The sequence below is a fragment of the Rutilus rutilus genome, assembly GCF_951802725.1.
Source record: "Rutilus rutilus genome assembly, chromosome: 19".
Lineage (NCBI taxonomy): Eukaryota > Metazoa > Chordata > Actinopteri > Cypriniformes > Leuciscidae > Rutilus > Rutilus rutilus.
The window spans coordinates 26,689,522-26,707,391 of record NC_140232.1 but is presented as its reverse complement, the minus strand read 5'-3'; the positions used below and the strand labels follow the sequence as shown (position 1 = coordinate 26,707,391).

The following is a 17,870-nucleotide window of genomic DNA, read 5'->3' as shown; positions in this document are numbered from 1 at the left end:
GCACTGCAAAGTAATTCTCTGTATCATTGAATCGTCATACAGGGGAAAAATAAATGCAAACGGATGTAACATAAAATAAAGAAGCACATCTGAGTATACTTGATGTAACTTGATGAGTGATGGCAGTCGGAATGAAACGGACTAAATTAAAGATGCAAATTGATAGAAACAGTTCGTGCTCATGTTGTGATAACTATGATTACCAATAACAGTTTATCCTGCAATAGTGAAAGTAACGCCGCATTTACACTGCAGGTCTTGATTCCCAGTTCAGATTTCTTGACTACGTCTTATTTTTTGACAACCAGCTTACATCAGCTTACAAAACAGTGTGATTTACAATGGACGCACACAAAATGATGATACAAGCTTTTGCTTTCACACCATCTTTAAAGGTCAGCAAAACATTGGGTTGAGTCTTCACCCTCCACTGTGCCATTAAAAAGAGTCTTGTGATCGTGGTTGGTGTCCACCGGAGTTGACTTTATTCGCCACCGTTGCTTTTTCAATGACGTACGACTTGCCTCGACAGGGGAATATCCGATATGTCCGCTTACATAGCAAACGCAAACGCACATTTTCAGATTTATTTTCACATATGAATGAGGCCTGAAACTGATCTGAGAATATCGAAATCCATGTGCTCTTTTCCAGTTTACACGTTCGTTGCTCATATCCGATATGTGCCGCATGGGAGGAAAAAATCGGAAATTGGGTGACTTGAACCATGTAATGTAAATGCGAACTTAGTCATGTAAAACACACTAATAACTAAAGACTTGAAAGAACATCACTTAATCAAAAAGAAATCCTAAAAGAGACTGAATAATTCTAAGGCCATATTTACACCTGGTATTAAGATGTGTTTTTGTTAATTGGATCACAAGTGGACGACGCTAAATACAGGTTTAAACAGGGTCTAAAACGTTTTTAGCTTATCCACTTTCGACCACTTCCAGAAGTCGAAACGCATTCGACCGGATTGCTTTCGTAATGAAAACGAATAGAATGCATTATCGGCACCGATGGCCTCGAGGTCAGCGTGCCGACATGTTGCGCCGTTGCGCTCGGGCGGCCTGAGTTCGAGTCCCAGCTCATGGGCCTTTCCCGATCCCATCCCCCGTCTCTCTCCCACCTCGCTTCCTGTCAACTCTATACTGTCCTGTCACAATAACAGGCCAAAATCACAAAAAAAAGAAAAAAGAAAACGAATCGAATGCATTTGAACAGCCACAAAATATCACCTACTGACCTATATCATGGGAAGCACGAAAGCCAGACAGTATTAAACTTTGTCGGATGAAGACCTAAGTTTGGTTTGAATATGAAAAATGTAACAAGCACAATGTTCTCTCATTCCTTATTTCTAACATGCACCCACACTGTTCAGCATGGTCTGTCAGAGCAGAAACGAAACTGCTGTTCTCTGTATGTTTTCCCATTGTTTCCTTTTACGTTCATATGTAAATCAAGCTTATTTCGTCCATTAGATCAAAAGATCTGAAAAAGCCCATACATTTGCCCACCCATAGACCCTCCTCCCGAAGAAATCAGGACAGAAGTGGTCGAAAGTGGAAAAAAAGAGATGGATTAAAACACCATTAAATGGCAATGCGTCTCCCTCATCTACTTGTAATCCAATAGACCAAAACACAACTTTATACAAGGTGTAAACAGGGCCTAAGATAGTAAAAATGTCTCACTGGACTGGTTGAGGGACTAGCTTAAATAGATTGTATGTGACTGAATGTAATACTCTTTTGTAATCTTTAACATCATTTTATAGCAGCATATGGCTTTAAGCTCTTAAATGCTTTTAAAGGTGCAGTAACTTATTGCCAAGCCCAAATGCAGTATTAAAATATCAGTATAGACCTAAAATGTCCTTATTGTACAGTGCTCTCCTAATAGTGCAGTACCAAGTATTTACCAAACCTGTGACCACAGAACCATGAGCCAAGCTGTTGTTAATTGTAATATATTTCATAAAATTACTGTGGCTTTTTTTTTTTTTTGCTTTTTACTGTGATTTTGAAATAAATGCAGCCTTTGTGAGCATTAAAGACTTCTTTCAAAAACATTTTTTGAAACGTACTGTTCCCAAATGTTTTAATGGTGGTGTATAATAAATAGACAAGAATTAGAAAAACAATGTTTCCAATTCTTTTAAGATATAGCATAGTATAGCATGTCACACTGTAGGACAGGTCTAATAATAATCGTAATATTCTGGAAAGTTGACAAGAAAGGTTTCAGTAATTATTTTCTCACTTTGGTTCATCAGTATATAATTGGGTCTCTGAACATTGATTTATTACATTAAGTAACGGTTTTTCCATTAAACACAAACAGTGTTATCTAAAAAATGTAAAATCCACCATTTTCTATACATAAAAGGCAGGGAAATCACTGGCAGTTCAGCCGCAATTTTGCATGGTTCATTAAAAATGTATATTATACCATGTTTTGAACCCGGCCTCCATGCATACTATAAAATTACACCACTAGACTATCATGACTAGAATTGTCAGAACGGTCACTGGTGCCCCACAAAATGCATGACACCCCTGATTATAGCCCAATTGTTCACAGTGTGTTTCATTATTGCTGAGCACACATACAAAAATATGAATACTAACATGACTATGTTTCCATTGATGACTGACTAAATTTTCCTCCTAAAAATCTATGTAACTGGTATATGGGAATGCAGCTACTACATCTACAGAACTGTGCCAGAATGTTCTATGAACAATGGTACCATTAAATAGAGTTTGCACTAAAACACAGTGGCTTTGTCTCTGTTGCATCACCACAATCCACATACAAACAATAAGCAGGAGGCATTAGACACACACTTGTTAAAACGGTTTGTGGTTTAAAACAAATCTAGGTGTATCAGTCTTACAGATTTAACAAAGAGCATCTTACCACCAAGTCCCAGTTGTTCAGTTCTAGAAGTGTGATCGCCTCAGCAATGTTGTCGATTCCTGTACATGCCTGAAACAAAATGGACTTGCTTATTAAAAATACCAGAAACCAAAAGTTCTTTTTTATTTTGAAAGAATGAAATAACATAATTGGTCCAAAATAAATTTCTGAGAATGTTAACACATACACGTCTACTGTTCAAAAGTTTAGGGGTTGGTCAAATTTGCTAATGCTTTCAAAGAAGTCTTTTATGTTCACCAAGAAAAAAATCGTGAAATATTATTACAATTTAATATACCCTTTCTATTGTAATATATTTAAAAATGTCATTTATTCCTGTGATAGCAAAGCTGCATTTTCAGCATTATTATTCCAGTCTTCAGTGTCACATGATCCTTCAGAAATCTTTTTAATATGCTGATTTGATGCTAAAGAAACACTTCTTGTTATTATCAATGTTGAAAACAGTTGTGCAGCTTTAATATTTTGTGAAAACAGTGACACATTTTTCATGATTCTTTGATAAAGTTCAAAAGAACGGAACTTATTTGAAATAGAATGTTTGAAACATTATAAATGTCTTTACTGTCACTTTTGATCAATTGAATGCATCCTTGCTGAATTAAAGTAAAACATTATTTTAAAAAACAAAACTACTGACCCCAAACTTTTGAAATGTAATATTTAAAATATTACATTTTTAATGTGTAATATTTAACTTCACCTAGTAGGTAACAGCAAAGCTTTCTTCAATCTAACAGACAGGAGATGCTATCAAATTATATGAGAGATGTTTATTAGTATGCATAAGCAACCTGCCACCTCAAGATATTTGTTTAGTTAGGCTACATATTTTAGATCTGACACATTTAAAATTAGAACACATATTGTCAATACTGACTCGTAAAATCTCAAAGCAAACAAACTGAAAATCATGATTGTGACAGCTGATGGCAGTGTACAAACAGAGAAAACCGTGCAGAGTCATCTGACAGCTTCTGGCCATTACAGGGTCATGAAAATACAGGATTCAGATGTCAGTCCTGTAATGTTTCCTAGTTCCATATAGGCAGATGGTAACAAAATGGTGTATTTTCAGCATTTTATTCTTACTTTTCCCGATCATGTGCTTGCCAGACTTCGTTTTTGCTGAATAATTCAAACAAAGCCACTGACAGCTCATCATCTCGATACATGTCAACAAAAAGGACTGACTTCACTAGCCGTTACCCGTATAGCAGTCAGGCACAGGGACAAGAACGGATCTGAACTACACATTCAGACCTTATAAAATTACAGATTATAAGAACATATGCGAGTAAACCCACCTGAAAGTCGGCCAGGATCATTTCTCTGTCCATGTTGCTGTCGGAGGCCATTGCAGTGAGAGGCTAACGACTCATGTAAAAACCCCAAAAATATCAACCTCCGATTTCAAAAGAGCAGTTCAGGACACGGCTTATCAGTGTGCAGCAGGTAATTGTGTATAAATGCTGCTCTTCTGGGCCTTGTTGTCAGTGTTTGGCGGCTTTCAGTTTTTCTGTTCTCGTCACTTTGCTGTTGTGGATCGGCGTTCAAAGCAACGAAACATCCTACGGCTGCCGTAAAGAAGTGCTGCGAACTGTCGCGCAGCTCACACGGTTGGAAAGTGCTGCGTATTTTTAAAGCAGCAGGGCCGCGGCTGAATTTGAATCGACTTTCTTACAAGTGACTTGCTTGACAACCTTGTGACATTTTACAACAACAAAAAATCATTAAAATGGTTTATCAAACCATGTTTATAGGCTCTGTAGGCAGTTCCCTATTATCTGCAGCATTTTTTCACAGTTTTACCTCAGTGTAAACCCCCAAAACAAGGTTTTTATTTTGTAAACATGAAGATATTACAATGCCAACCGTGATGACAGTTACTAACGTTATCTCATGATCGTTTAGAAGGGCTGGTTTCATGTTCAGGTACTCTGGCTAAACGCACAGGTTTCCTTGGTAATTTATGCAGGGGGGGGGGAACCTCTTAAACCAGTTTAAGTTGGTCTTAGCAGCTATGCCAGCCCTACCAGGCTGATTTTAGAGAGGTTTAGGCCGATTTTCAGAGGGTCAGGCTAAAAGATAAGCTTGTCAATAAGCTGAGCACCATCTTCAGATTAGAAAAACAGTAAAACCATACAAACAATAAATAAATAGGCCATCTTAAATGGTCTTAGCTGGTCTCACAGCCTAGCCCACTAAAAAGTGCTTAGAAATCCTCTATAACACCGGAAAACAGCATTGCCCAGTTTAATAGGCATATGTTTTTAAGCAGAGATGTTGCAATATGTGTCCGTATAATTATAGCTTATTAGTGTGTGTGTGTAGTATTAATGTAAACAGCTATTGCTATTCGTTCCTATGATTAAACAAAACGATGGGATGGTCAAATATTAACTGGCCGTTTTCAGAAAATGATACTTATGGTGTGCTGGAGGGGTAGCATCTCGGCAGTTCACATGACTGAATATAAACCTTGCACTGTTTTACAGTCTTTCCTCCTGAGTTTCACTTCAAACGCACATTTATATAGAGAGAAATCTTACACTGGGAACACCAACACTATAAAGCCTTTGCAGCTCAAAGATGAATGCTTAACATGGCAAAAGCGGTGAGAATTTAGCAGAAAGTGCATCTCTCACACTCGCAGCCTCTCCCCAGCTGCATTACCGTTGAGTCCCGCCTCACTCAGCGTCTGTTAGAAAAAGTGGGCGGAAGTGTCGGCCCTTCTTTATTTCAAAAACGGAGTGATGTCAAACAACAGCGGCAGTCTCACTGACAAAGTCAGCTGTCTTGCAACCAGCTTATTCAACGCTTATGAGCCATTTGGAGAGGATAACTCGATGCCCGCGACGTAACCATCCTGCAGGTATTGGATACAATGTTTCATTTTAAATGATCCATTATGACGTCGTCCATCGTGCCGTATCGTCACAGAACTGCATCTCCGTGTGCGAGGAATCACCACGACAGAAGAACATTTGTAGATATTCACGGCTGCAGTTTGAAATGCTTCCTCGCAGCCTGAAAACCTATTAAAGGTTATTTCTACGCGTGTCAACTCGATATCGGCGACTAGTGTCAGTTAACCAGTTTTGATAACCCTCATGCCAGCGTTCTTTGATGTGCACATCAAAGAAAATATGCTTTTCAATGTTTGTTTCATATTCAAAATGGGCGGGAAGCTTGCATTAAACTTGCAACACATCCTTGCGAACCCACTGGATACAAAATAAAAAATTTCCTCGCGAATAAACAGTTTTCTCTCTCTATTTATCTGTTTTCAGAGGTCGTTCGGAGGCTTGAAATGACAACATCTGCCAATGCCATGAACGCATTCCAGTTCTCCAGCCCAATGCACCTGCATATGGTTAATATCAGAGGACTCGTGAAAGGGAAGTTTGGCTCTCAGATGCGAGCAGTTTTCATGTGACTACTACAGATCTGTTTGAATGCGAGATCATATCTGGACCGGGACCACGGCAGAGCTTCATGTCATTCATGGACACGGAAAGGATTCTCTCGCATTGACCATATAAAAGATGATGTTTGGTTTGCTTTGGTTGTTTTTGTCATATATTGCTTGAATGTCCATGTATTTGATAAGAGATGGCATGGCATCCCTGTTTTCTCCGTTGGTTCCGATGGCTTCGGTAGGACGATATTAATGTGGGTGGACCTTGGCGCGTCTCCAACGGATATTTTTTTTAGGGGGGCTGGAGGATCGGACTATTTACTACAGCTTTGTAGTACTTTTACCATATAAATCAGCGTACTTTTTTTTTTAAAGCAAGCATCAGAGATATTTTACCTCCTTTGTCAGTATATAATGGCCGAGGACACAGCTATAGATGGACTGAGCACTGCAGCTGCGCAGGGAAATCTGATGGAAATTGAGCAGATACTGCAAAGCAACGTGAACGTTAATGAGAGGAACAAGTTCGGCAGGACACCATTGCAGGTTAGACGCTCATCTCCACGATCAACTTACATATCTAAAGAAACACGGTGTTGTTTATAATGCATAGTACATCAGCCTCACGAAAACAATTTGTCCTTTTCCTTGCAGTCACCATGAGCAGTGGCCTGGTTGACTTGCTTCTAACTAAACCTGTGGTTTTCTTTTTTAAAGTTTACCTGCAAACCAACAAGTAGCACCTGTTGCAAATAATCTATATTTTATTATGCCAACAAATTATTGTCACTCGTTATCTGATACATAAAGCATTTATTGTGTGTAACTGAACACTTTTATTACACTATGGTCAGATCACGAGCTAAAGGAAATACATTATAGTTTTTTTTTGGCAGTATTTTACAGATTCAGATGTTATTGTAATTGTTGCAGATTTTTTTTTTACAACGTAGGTGTAACAACAAAGTTGGTCACGTAGTTTCTATTTTATTGGCAATAAGGCCAGAAGTGATTAGATGCTTATGTTTATTTTTTACTTTTATGGGGTAAGATAAAACTCTACAATTAAATACAATTACAATTATATATGAACATCCAGTAAGCCTCGAGAGGCTGTTTCTACTTTTTAAATTGTTATTTCAGTTAGAAATCAAATATTCTACTAATGAGAAGGCCGTCTGGACTTACACCAAGCACAATATAGCTGTTTAATTTCGGTCAACATGAAATATGTTGATATTACTGTGCTTGTATCATATTCACACAAATTATATTCTCTCAGCTTCGGAATGAGTGATAATCTAAGCTCTGGGTAATCCCCTCGGTGCTGCTATAGCATATGCCAATGTCTGCCTATATGCAAATGTGGCATATTTTAGGTGTAGATGATACATAAAATATTCGTGAAATTTTGTTTGATCAACATAACGATTTCATGTTCAAATTTATATGAATGAATAAGGAAAGGTGTATATTTGAAGTGCTATGACTGGTCACCATACTTTTTATTTCTCGTGTTATCGCCTTTAAAATGTGTCTGTGATGTGACAAATGAATTTATAAAAGACTATAAACATTCCACGTGGTCTTTTAATTAACGTGAGGTAAAATAAATAAATGCCTGCATAATAATTATACAAGAATGAGCTGTTTAAAATCGTTTGAGATGGAGCATTACCCATATTAAAATATTCGTATGATGTACTGGTGATCTCAATGAAATTTCCATAAACATAATTCGTAGTAGGCTATGTCGTTTTTTTCCCCTGGGAATTACATCACTTTATAACTTCATATAGGCCTATGTTATCACCAGAGAGTCATAATTTAGGAGGTCGTTAAAATTCTGTTCGCTTTTAAACATTTTTTATATCGTTCTGAAGTAGAGGTTATTCTTGCAGCAATTCCTCTCTTCGATTTCTTTCTATTTGCATGATAGCAAAAATGACATCAGGAATAATTGGTACACATTTTTATATGCTATACATATATATGTCCTGCAATAATGTATTTCCTTTAGCTCGTGATCTGACTATAGTTTTCAGTTACACACAATATGTATATATACACACACACACACACACATATAAAAGATGTTGGCAATTTGACCTAAAATACACTCTTCCCTCATGCATTCATACATATTTTCCTTATAATCTTGATTGAAACCTTCAATAATGATTAGTGGGCTAATTTAATCCACTCATAATGCTTAATTAAAAATGCACACTTTCGCTTAAAACATTATTTATGTCATGAATTAATTATCGTAAGACTATTGTTAGCACCTTAACACGTGTTCTCTTTGGGTTGTTCTTTCAGGTGATGAAACTTGGCTGCCCGCGCATAGCCGAGACGCTGCTTCGAGCAGGCGCAGACCCAAACGCGCGCGACCCCATCCTAGGACTGACCGTCTGTCACGACGCCGCGCGAGACGGGTATCTGGACACTCTACAGGTGCTCGCGCAGAATGGTGCTGATGTCAATCTCCTTGACAACAAGGGCAACCTGCCTCTGCATCTGGCGGCGCAAGAAGGATGCCTGGATGTCGTGCAGTATCTCGTATCTTCCTGCAACACGCAGCCGTTTCTGCGGAACGCAAAAGGCCAAACGCCTCTTGACTTGGCGTCATTGCACAAAAGATATCAAACTGTGGAGTGGTTAGAGAACATTGCGCCTTCACAATCCAGCTAGAGATTATGATTATGGGCCTGTGTGTTTTGTTGTGTAACAGAGGTAGCAGAGAAATGCTGAATGAGCGATTTGTTGCATTGCGGGAAATTCAGCCAACTACCTCTTATTGCGATGTAAAATATTGGGCTCAGGGGCTTGACGTTTTGTGAAGAACAATTAACATTTGACATTGCATGTAATTCACATGGCCCACAATTTCAACTGGATAAATTTGAATTTTTTTTTTTTTTTTTCAGGTCATATTTTTCAGCTCATAGTCTCCATTTTAGATTTGTAGATCATTTCTTTCACTATAACTTTCAAGATCATACCTGTCCTATATGTCCTGTTTTATAACAAGAAAAAATTATAATCTAGATGAATTGATGTGCTCAAAGAAATCAATCCCCTTGTCTTGAAGTAATTGCACTATAATGGTAAAAAACAAAACAAAAAAAACTTAACCCCTGACTGCTCTGATTTTTGCTGTTTAGTTTTATGACATTAAATTTGCACTTTTGCTTGTAATTAATGCCTTTTTAACTGTGAAATGTCTTTTGTCGCATTTAAAATATTAAAACCTTGCAAAATAACCAAAGACACCTGTTAAACTGTTTCAGTATGTTTTCATGACGTTGTGTTTAACTGGCCTCGTGTCACTGAAATACGGGTAGGCCTAGAAAACATTATGAGACTGTATTAAAAACATGGAATATTTGAAACTGTTGTTTGGTGTTGTCGAATGTTTAAAGCAGGCTAAATAAAAACGCTGTGACGTTAGCGGTGGCAGAGTTGTATATATATTTTAGCAGAACACCAGTTGTCTGCCGTTCCCTCTGTAAACAGAAAGCCTGACAGTTGACAATTATCAGATTTAGCTTTCGTTGTAGTGAAAAGTCGAAACTAAATGATTATAACCATAACCATTTCCATGGCTCTATAATTCATTTGACGAGAATTAGCTACATTTCTCTCTGCACCTTTTAAAAATATAATTACGCTCCGGACTATAATAGGTATCCTATGTTTTTAATTTATAAAATAAAAGTAAAAAAAAAATAAAAATTATGTGTAGGGTTTTTAAAAAGTAATAATAACTAGCGGTGTAACTGTCCGGAGATTGTAAAAAAATAAAAAAAACACTATACACACTTTGGTGGTGGGAGGTGGATGATGTTGGAGTAAATTTGGCATAATCTGCTAATTTTATTTCTTTAAAAATTAACAACGAAGCCATTTTGCTTTAAAATATTAATATTTGAAAATCAGTGTGGCATAAGTAACAAGCAGGAAGATATTTTTCAGACATTTTGACCTTTTCATGACAAGGCACGTCTTGTTCAGGTCAAACAAAGTAGGCCTAATGCTAAATTCTCTAGACTCAATAATTCATGATATTTGGGGGGAGTTGTAGCCTACATTAATATGTTTGTATATACTCACATCTATTAAAGGTGCAAAGACCGTGTTTTAGTAGATGGTGACATTTTTAGAGTCATTAAATCCATTTTTATAGAAAAAGGTGTGTGTGTGTTGTTGTTGTTTTTTCTTCAAAATGTATGAAACCAACATGAATACAAATATTATCTATCTAATAACTTGATACATGTGTTTTAAAGTAGATTATTAAAATATTATTTGTTATTGACCCATATATATCGAACCAACAGCATATAAAAACGCATGCGGTGAAACCGTAAATATGCGTCATGCGGGCACATTATTTCTGTGCTTTCTCTCTCAGTAGCTAATCTAAAACAAATATTTTGACGTGTGGTGTGTGGCAGTCATTCATTTCAAAAACCAGACTACAAACAGGACTGAGGACAAGTTTTAGCACGAATTCGTATAATGTGCCATATTATCTTGGATAAGCAAAGCGCTTTTATTTTTAGGGTTCGTGAGTGTCGTGGATACATGGACTGTTATGTTCGCACAATATAAAAGGATAGACAGAGAATGATAAAATGGTGACTCTCTGTGAGGGTTCTCATGGTCGTGCAGCAGCAGAAATCCGTTAGATCGGTGGGAGGAAACAGTCCGCTGCGCGGTGCCAAGATTTTCAAATTTAGGCGCTTTCGGTGTAAAAACGCTCACGATTCTCTCCAAGCGCACTCTGCAAGAGAAGACGAAACTTTTAGGGTGTTAGGCGCCTCTAAACGCAGTTTTCATGATCATGGAGATGCCGAGCAGTGATCTTCTTCCTGGTTGCGCGGCTGCGTAAAATCTTAGAAACGCACGATGTTTTATTCTTCAGATCGAATGAATTACATTTATGACAATTATTCAGCTCTCAACATGGGTTTATATCGACTGTCAACGATGAAATAGGTAAATAAAATAACTTCTTATAATGTGCAAAACCTCTAGACATGTTTGGGCATGTTTATGGTCAGTTTAGCACTCATGGTTTGGTTAACAATTAAAAAAGAAAGCTTTATGTTTATTGGGAGAACTATGTGTGAGTCAATCAAAACAATAACTTAGAATCAATATGTAACATGTTGTATGTATAGCAAGATTATAAGATTTTACTGAAGATTTTGACACATATCAGTAAGCTACTGAAAGCAAAAAATGTTGACCCTTATTCAGATATAATATACAGATATGTTTCTCTACACCTGCATCCATCCTTGCTTACCTGTGATACATTTGATATGTTGTTTATAGATTGTAGAATACATGCTGAGAACATCAAAACTGTAATTTCTCTTGAAAGTGGGTGTATAGAGGGCTTTGACCTTTGATGGAGCTGATAGTTAACAGTTATATGCTTGTTAAGTGGTATAAATGTAGGAGTGATCAATGCAAAATATATTTTTTCTATACTGGAGAATATTTTAAGAGAGGCCTTTATATTATTTTAATACAAGTAAAAATGAATTGCATTAGGGTCAATTCTGATTGCATGAAGGTATGTGTAAACAAATCTTCATTGAATAATATTTTAAGCCCAGAATGGGTCACAATTTTTCATTTACTTATTTTTATTTTTCATTATTGTTATTTAAGTCGCCCTGCTATGAGGTCAGTTCCATTTTAACCTAATGGAGACACGAGGGAGCATTGTGTGGCAGACCTTTCATCTGCATTTCACAAACTGTTTACCCCGGCCGGTGTCTGATTTTTTTGCAGTGTCTGTTTAATTGCTCAACTGCAATATTTTGTTCTGTCCCAGTGAGGTCACCGAATGACAAAATCTTTCAACTTACACCAACCCTTGTTTGTCATTCTATTGATCCAAAATGCATATTTTTTTTTGCTTGTATGTATTTATGTCATGTTTTACATCAATATAATGTAATAATTTATGTATTTGCATGGGGTGATTACTTTTCAACCGCAGGTGTTTTAAAAAAAACAGTTTTTAAATTCAATAAATGCAAATAATAATATAAAAAAGCGGCCAGTCTGTCTTTCTTGATGTTTGAAAGTTAATGCAGAGTACTGAATAAAACACCCTTGCTTTACAGCCAAGGCATCACTGATTTTGTGGGCAATATAACAAATTTGCTACTTTGTAATTTATGAGTGTTACAAGAGCAGCTGCCAGGTGGAGAGCCACTTGAATACCCTCTTTACACAGAAGGGGTGATACAATATGTCCAAAAGCCCTGTGGTGGTGAGGCATTGGCCAGTCAACAGATACACTTGTATAAGACTTCGGGAAGTACCACTCACCACTGTGCATTTTGCTTTCCATCTGCATGAAAAATTCATCAATTGTGCATTCTGCTTTCATGTAAAATGAATTTGTGGTTGCAGTGACTGACAGCACAGAACTCAATTCAAGTGCAGCTTCCTTCCACTTTCTGCACAGGCACTGGGGGTTGTGACACAGTATGGTGGATAATGGAAATATGATGAGCCGAGTTTGCAGAGATAGATCAGCATGCAAATGCTCTGCTTTGCACCCGGTAACTTACAAAGTATTTTGAAAAACACCTTTTTAAAGCTGATCGGGAATCGTTACACCTGAACCATTTTTTTATTAAAAGTGCACCAAATGAGTTTTTATGTCACTCGCAGGTTGCAGAGCCTCTATGCAAACTATATTTCTGAGTAGCCGATATTAAACAAATATGTACATATTTACATATACGTAGGTATGTAAATATCCATAGAAGAGGAATTTTCACAGGGACTGTCAGGTCAGGTCAGGTCAGGTTGGCACATTTATAAATTGAGTAAATTGTGTTAGTTAGTAATTAAAATGCTTTTTGAAAATACATTTCCAGGTATATTGATATATAAAAAAAATACATTTAAATGTAATATTTAACATTGAAATATATTCTTCTCAAATCAACGTCAGTACAAAGCAGGATCACTTTGAGTAGTGTGAGCTATGTTTAATGAAGTGTCTTTTTTCCTTGGCAATAAGGATGGACGCACGTGTTAAGTATTTTTTTTTTTTTTTTTTTTTTTTTGCAGCCAAGATTTTAAGGTATGAGCCAATACAGAAACTGAAAATAAAACTTCACTTGGACATATTCGCTGGAGTAAAAAAGTGTGACAACTAGGCCTGTCTTCCCTATATACCCTTGTATGGTATGCAGTAAAGTTTGTTTGTTTTTCTTGGCAAATGTGTATTATTACTAAAAAATCCTCTCATATAAAATTCACTTTACAAAGACATCCATCACTAACTGATTAATGGTACTGTAGGCCTACTAAATATAGCCTATATATATACAGAATAACATTAGAAGACAAGCTCACATAAGAAAACAGCACGGCTATAACAATACATTACATTATTTTCACGTTTTTTTTTCTAGTTATGGCCAACCCTTAATTAAAAAAATCTAGTTTTTAAATCTAAGTGAAAATGGCTGGGTATATAACAAAAGTGACTCAGCAGTTCATGTGCTTCGACTGGCTTCGACAGCGCCCTCTTGTGACGCCCCTTTTTACCCGTTTTTATGAGCAGGAATTTCAGAATAATATAATTACGTAGTGACGTCATTTTTACAAAGAACAATGAGTAACAAATCATTTAAAGAGGGGTATCGATTTATAATAACTTTCATTAATAATAATCATGAACATAGGCTACAGTGGCAAGAATACGTTTGTGAGCCTTTGGAAAACTCATCAAATGTGGCTAATTTAAGTCACAATTACAGAAAAACTATATTGACAATTATAAATATGTAAAAAGTGCAATTGCTCGTGTGTTATTAGTTTAGTCAGATTGTTTGTCTTTAACTGTAACCTAAATTAAGATCAGACCACATTTTATGAGTAAGCTGCAGAAATCCAGACATTTTAGATGTGTGTGTGTAGTTTCGCTACATTCTAACTAGATGGATACATGCCACATAATGATCTGTTAAGCATTATATAATGTTTTCAATAACATTTTAAATAGAACAATAAACACAAGCAGACCATTTCATAGCATAAATTCTATTTATTATTTGCCTGTAGTACATAGAAGATGCATAATTTTATATATACATGTTTATGTGTGTATATATATATATATAATATATATATATATATTCACAGACAGACAAACGGGAGACTCTCACAGCCTTACACACACGTGTCACATACAAACAGATCACAGATAATGTCCATGTGCTCCCAGCACATCATGGAGAATCAGTTTCATGTATGGCATTGCATTGATGACGTGTCTCTCAGGAGCAAAAAGTGTCTGTGAACGCAGTTTATTACGTCCAAATGCTCAATCATCATCATCATCATCATCACTCCGTCCTCCCGATGCTGGTGTAGAGCCCCCGTCAGCCCAGGACGTCCAGCCAAAAGCCTCCTGCTAGTCTGGTCTAAGGCGATGGAGCTCCACGTTGTGTGGAGAGACCGAAAAGAAAAAAAAAACTAAAACTAAAAGTACTGTGCAAAAAAAGGTCAATGGATTTTTCTATGAAGAATATATCCTCCACCTTCATTAACTACACACTTACAGTCACTCCACACAAGGCATGAGTTCAAACACGAGGAGAAAAAAACAAAATCTTCACTTCAATAGCAGCCACTAACCACCAGAACTTTTTCTGTTTTGATTAATTAAGGGGACAGATTTAATGGGTACATCACCCACTACCAGTTCTCATTTCTAACAATTACTTTGTCTTTATATAAAACTTGAGAGTGAAGAAAAATAGAGATTTGATTTCTATGCTCTCTTGTGCTTTTTTTTTATTTTATAGCCATAGACAGAGCAAGAGGGCTGGGCGTAATTTCACCAAACACAAACCATCTTTTCATTTCGAATAAACATCAAACAGCTATTCATGCACATCCCGGCTTTGGGTGTGATCATCCACTGCCCGTTGTCTAGTATTCCACAAAAACCGCAAATTAATGCCAAGTATTTGAAGTCTATGGGAAAAAAGTTTTTCCCACAAAAAAACAAAAGGGAAAAACACTCGCTATTTGCTTAGCTGAATCCATGAAAGATTCAAATGTTTCTGTTTTTAGGCTTATGAGTCCCTTATGATGTCATAAAGACTTCTTTTTAAGTATCTGGTACTGAGAATTCAAATAAAAGTCACTAAAATATATATATATCATTGCACTATGTACAATAAAGTTAACAAAACACAAGTGCATCAGCAAAGAAGGTGAAATTCTCATTATCGAGCGGTTTCGCACACTCATTCGTGTACTTTTGTGAGTCATATGGTCTATATTGCATTAATCACCATGAGGCTGACCTCATAGCCACCTTCAGACTTTTGATGACTTCAGTGTTTTTTTTTTTTGTGTGTCTGTAAATACAATTTTTCAGTTGTTACTACAATAACAGTAATGATGATTTTAAAACAAAAAAAACATGATTCACAAAGCAAAAAGCAACATAACATTACAGCTTGACCAACATGTGAGATCAGCCACTATTTTGACATTTTAAATAATGCAGGATATATATATAATATTTTATTATTATTGTTAATTAATTGCTTCCCCAACTCCATTCAGATTTGGTGCTCACAACCGACACGGAGAAATGATAATTTCTCAACACAAACTGGGCAGCTGAAGTGTTCATATAGTTTAAAACAAGTAAACAAACATACAAACTCAAAAGCTATAGCATGTGGTTAAATAAAAGTTGTATGGGATGATTCCTGTGTGCATGTGTGTGTACAGTTGGGCTTAATTCTTTGAGTCAAAAGTGCAAAAATCATGAGGAAACATTTTTACTTTGCATGTGTACGTGCAATGCTATTTGTTTTGCTCCACTGCAGCTTCGGCAGAAATCAAACAAGCCCTTTATGGAAACAGACACTGAGAAAGAAAGAAATAAATAGAGATTGAACGCTGAAGGTGTGTTTTTAAGAGTCCTCGAAGGTTCGTCTCCTTCCAGTGTAAGTGTTGCTACGGTGGAATGGTGCGCGAGCGGCCTGTCTGGGTGTCGTCAACAAGAGACAAAAAGGAATCGCATGATAAAGTCGTCAGGGTGCAAAAGGGCTCCTGCAAATTTCCCTGTCCAGCAGGACAATGCAGGAGGGGTTTAATTATCACTGTGGCCTAGCAGGTCCTCCTTTTTCCCACGATGCCACAGGCACGCCACTCCACGCCCCAGTCGAGTGGAACGGTTGTCTGTTTATGCAAAGGGGCTGTGTGAGGACAGGGCTCGAGGGCTGTGTGTGCGCAGGGCGGGGATCAGTGCAGGCAGTAGTCAGTTAGTTTCATAGGACGAGAGCAAGGCGGCATCTACAGGCTCCATACAGGAGGGACACGTGAAGGACCTCATCAGCCAGTCGTCTATGCAGTCCAGGTGGTAGATGTGCATGCAGGGGAGGAATCGAATGGGGTCTCCGTACACAAAGTCCATCATGCATATCACACACCTGCGCAGAGAGAGAGAGAACGTGTTGACACACACACCGCGATACGCTGGACAACAAAGGGTACAGCATTTCCACAGGCTGGGCGTAACGTAGAATTTTAAAAAGTTGGTCACACCCTGCAGGATGTTTGAATGGGAAAGACGTTAAAAAACGTTTTTTTTTTGTTTTTTTTTTAAATCTCGCAAGCCAGCTTCAGGTTGTTTGGTTTCGTTTAAATGAAAGCCTTACACGGATATACACTACAGTTCAGAAGTTTGAAAAGAAGTTTCTTATGCTCGCCAAGACTGCATTTGTTTGATCAAAAATACAGTAAAAACAGCACTATTCTGAAATATTATTAAGTTAAAGTAACTTTTTTTAAATGTAATGTGATGGCAAAGCTGAATTTTTAGCATCATTACTCCAGTCTTCAGTGTCACATGATCCTTCAGAAATCATTCTGATATGCGGATTTGCTGATCAGGAAACATTTCTTATTAATGTTGAATCAGTTGTGCCGCTTTATATTTTTGTGGAAATATTTTTTTTCAGGATTCTTTGATGAATAGAAAATGAAAAAAAACAGCCTATTGTTTTAAATGTCATTTTACTGAATAGAAGTATTAAAAAAATTTGAATGGTATATATTTAAAAGGAATTGCCAATTCAGTTCTGAACCGTGCACAGGAACGTTAGCTGTCAAAAGATTAAAATGATTAATGCCGATAAATAGTGTTTCCCTTTCAAAACACTGTGCATTCATTGTTATTGCGGTTTCATTGTAAAAAAAAAATAATAATGATGATGACTGACTGCTTTTACTGGTTTAACTGAACAGTGAACACTTTCCCTTTCTGCTCTTGGTCAGACAACAGTCCCATCTTAAACTTGCCCAATTGGTTGAGCTAAAGTTTCTGTCAGCTTAGTTGGGGTGTTCAAACAGAGCATTGTTTGATACAGTGACACAGACACTGTTTACACATTTTGAAGGCTTTAGATTATGAATGGCTAACTTA

General features: G+C 37.0%; 3 protein-coding genes across 4 annotated transcripts in view; 1 reads left to right on the top strand and 2 right to left on the bottom strand.

Moving 5' to 3' along the window:
- The window catches only part of faf1 (Fas (TNFRSF6) associated factor 1), a 75,344-nt gene extending 70,776 nt beyond the window's left edge, over positions 1-4,568 (bottom strand). The window contains exons 1-2 of one of the 2 annotated variants that reach the window (XM_084390233.1): positions 4,260-4,568; positions 2,932-3,000 (exon numbers count right to left, since the gene is read on the bottom strand). In XM_084390233.1, the coding sequence (XP_084246359.1) occupies positions 2,932-3,000; positions 4,260-4,310 (120 nt within the window). In that variant the 5' untranslated portion in view covers positions 4,311-4,568. The remainder of the gene's footprint in view (positions 1-2,931; positions 3,001-4,259) is intronic. The other variant, XM_084390232.1, reaches the window with a different exon arrangement.
- A 1,123-nt stretch (positions 4,569-5,691) lies between these two features.
- On the top strand, positions 5,692-9,644 carry cdkn2c (cyclin-dependent kinase inhibitor 2C (p18, inhibits CDK4)). Its single transcript, XM_084390478.1, has 3 exons — positions 5,692-5,827; positions 6,246-6,919; positions 8,696-9,644. The coding sequence occupies exons 2-3, from the start codon at positions 6,788-6,790 to the stop codon at positions 9,065-9,067; spliced, it is 504 nt and encodes a 167-aa protein (XP_084246604.1). The 5' UTR covers positions 5,692-5,827; positions 6,246-6,787; the 3' UTR covers positions 9,068-9,644.
- A 6,422-nt stretch (positions 9,645-16,066) lies between these two features.
- The window catches only part of rnf11b (ring finger protein 11b), a 10,881-nt gene continuing 9,077 nt past the window's right edge, over positions 16,067-17,870 (bottom strand). Inside the window, exon 2 of the mRNA XM_084390287.1 lies at positions 16,067-17,003. Coding sequence (XP_084246413.1) covers positions 16,704-17,003 — 300 coding nt within the window. The 3' untranslated portion in view covers positions 16,067-16,703. The remainder of the gene's footprint in view (positions 17,004-17,870) is intronic.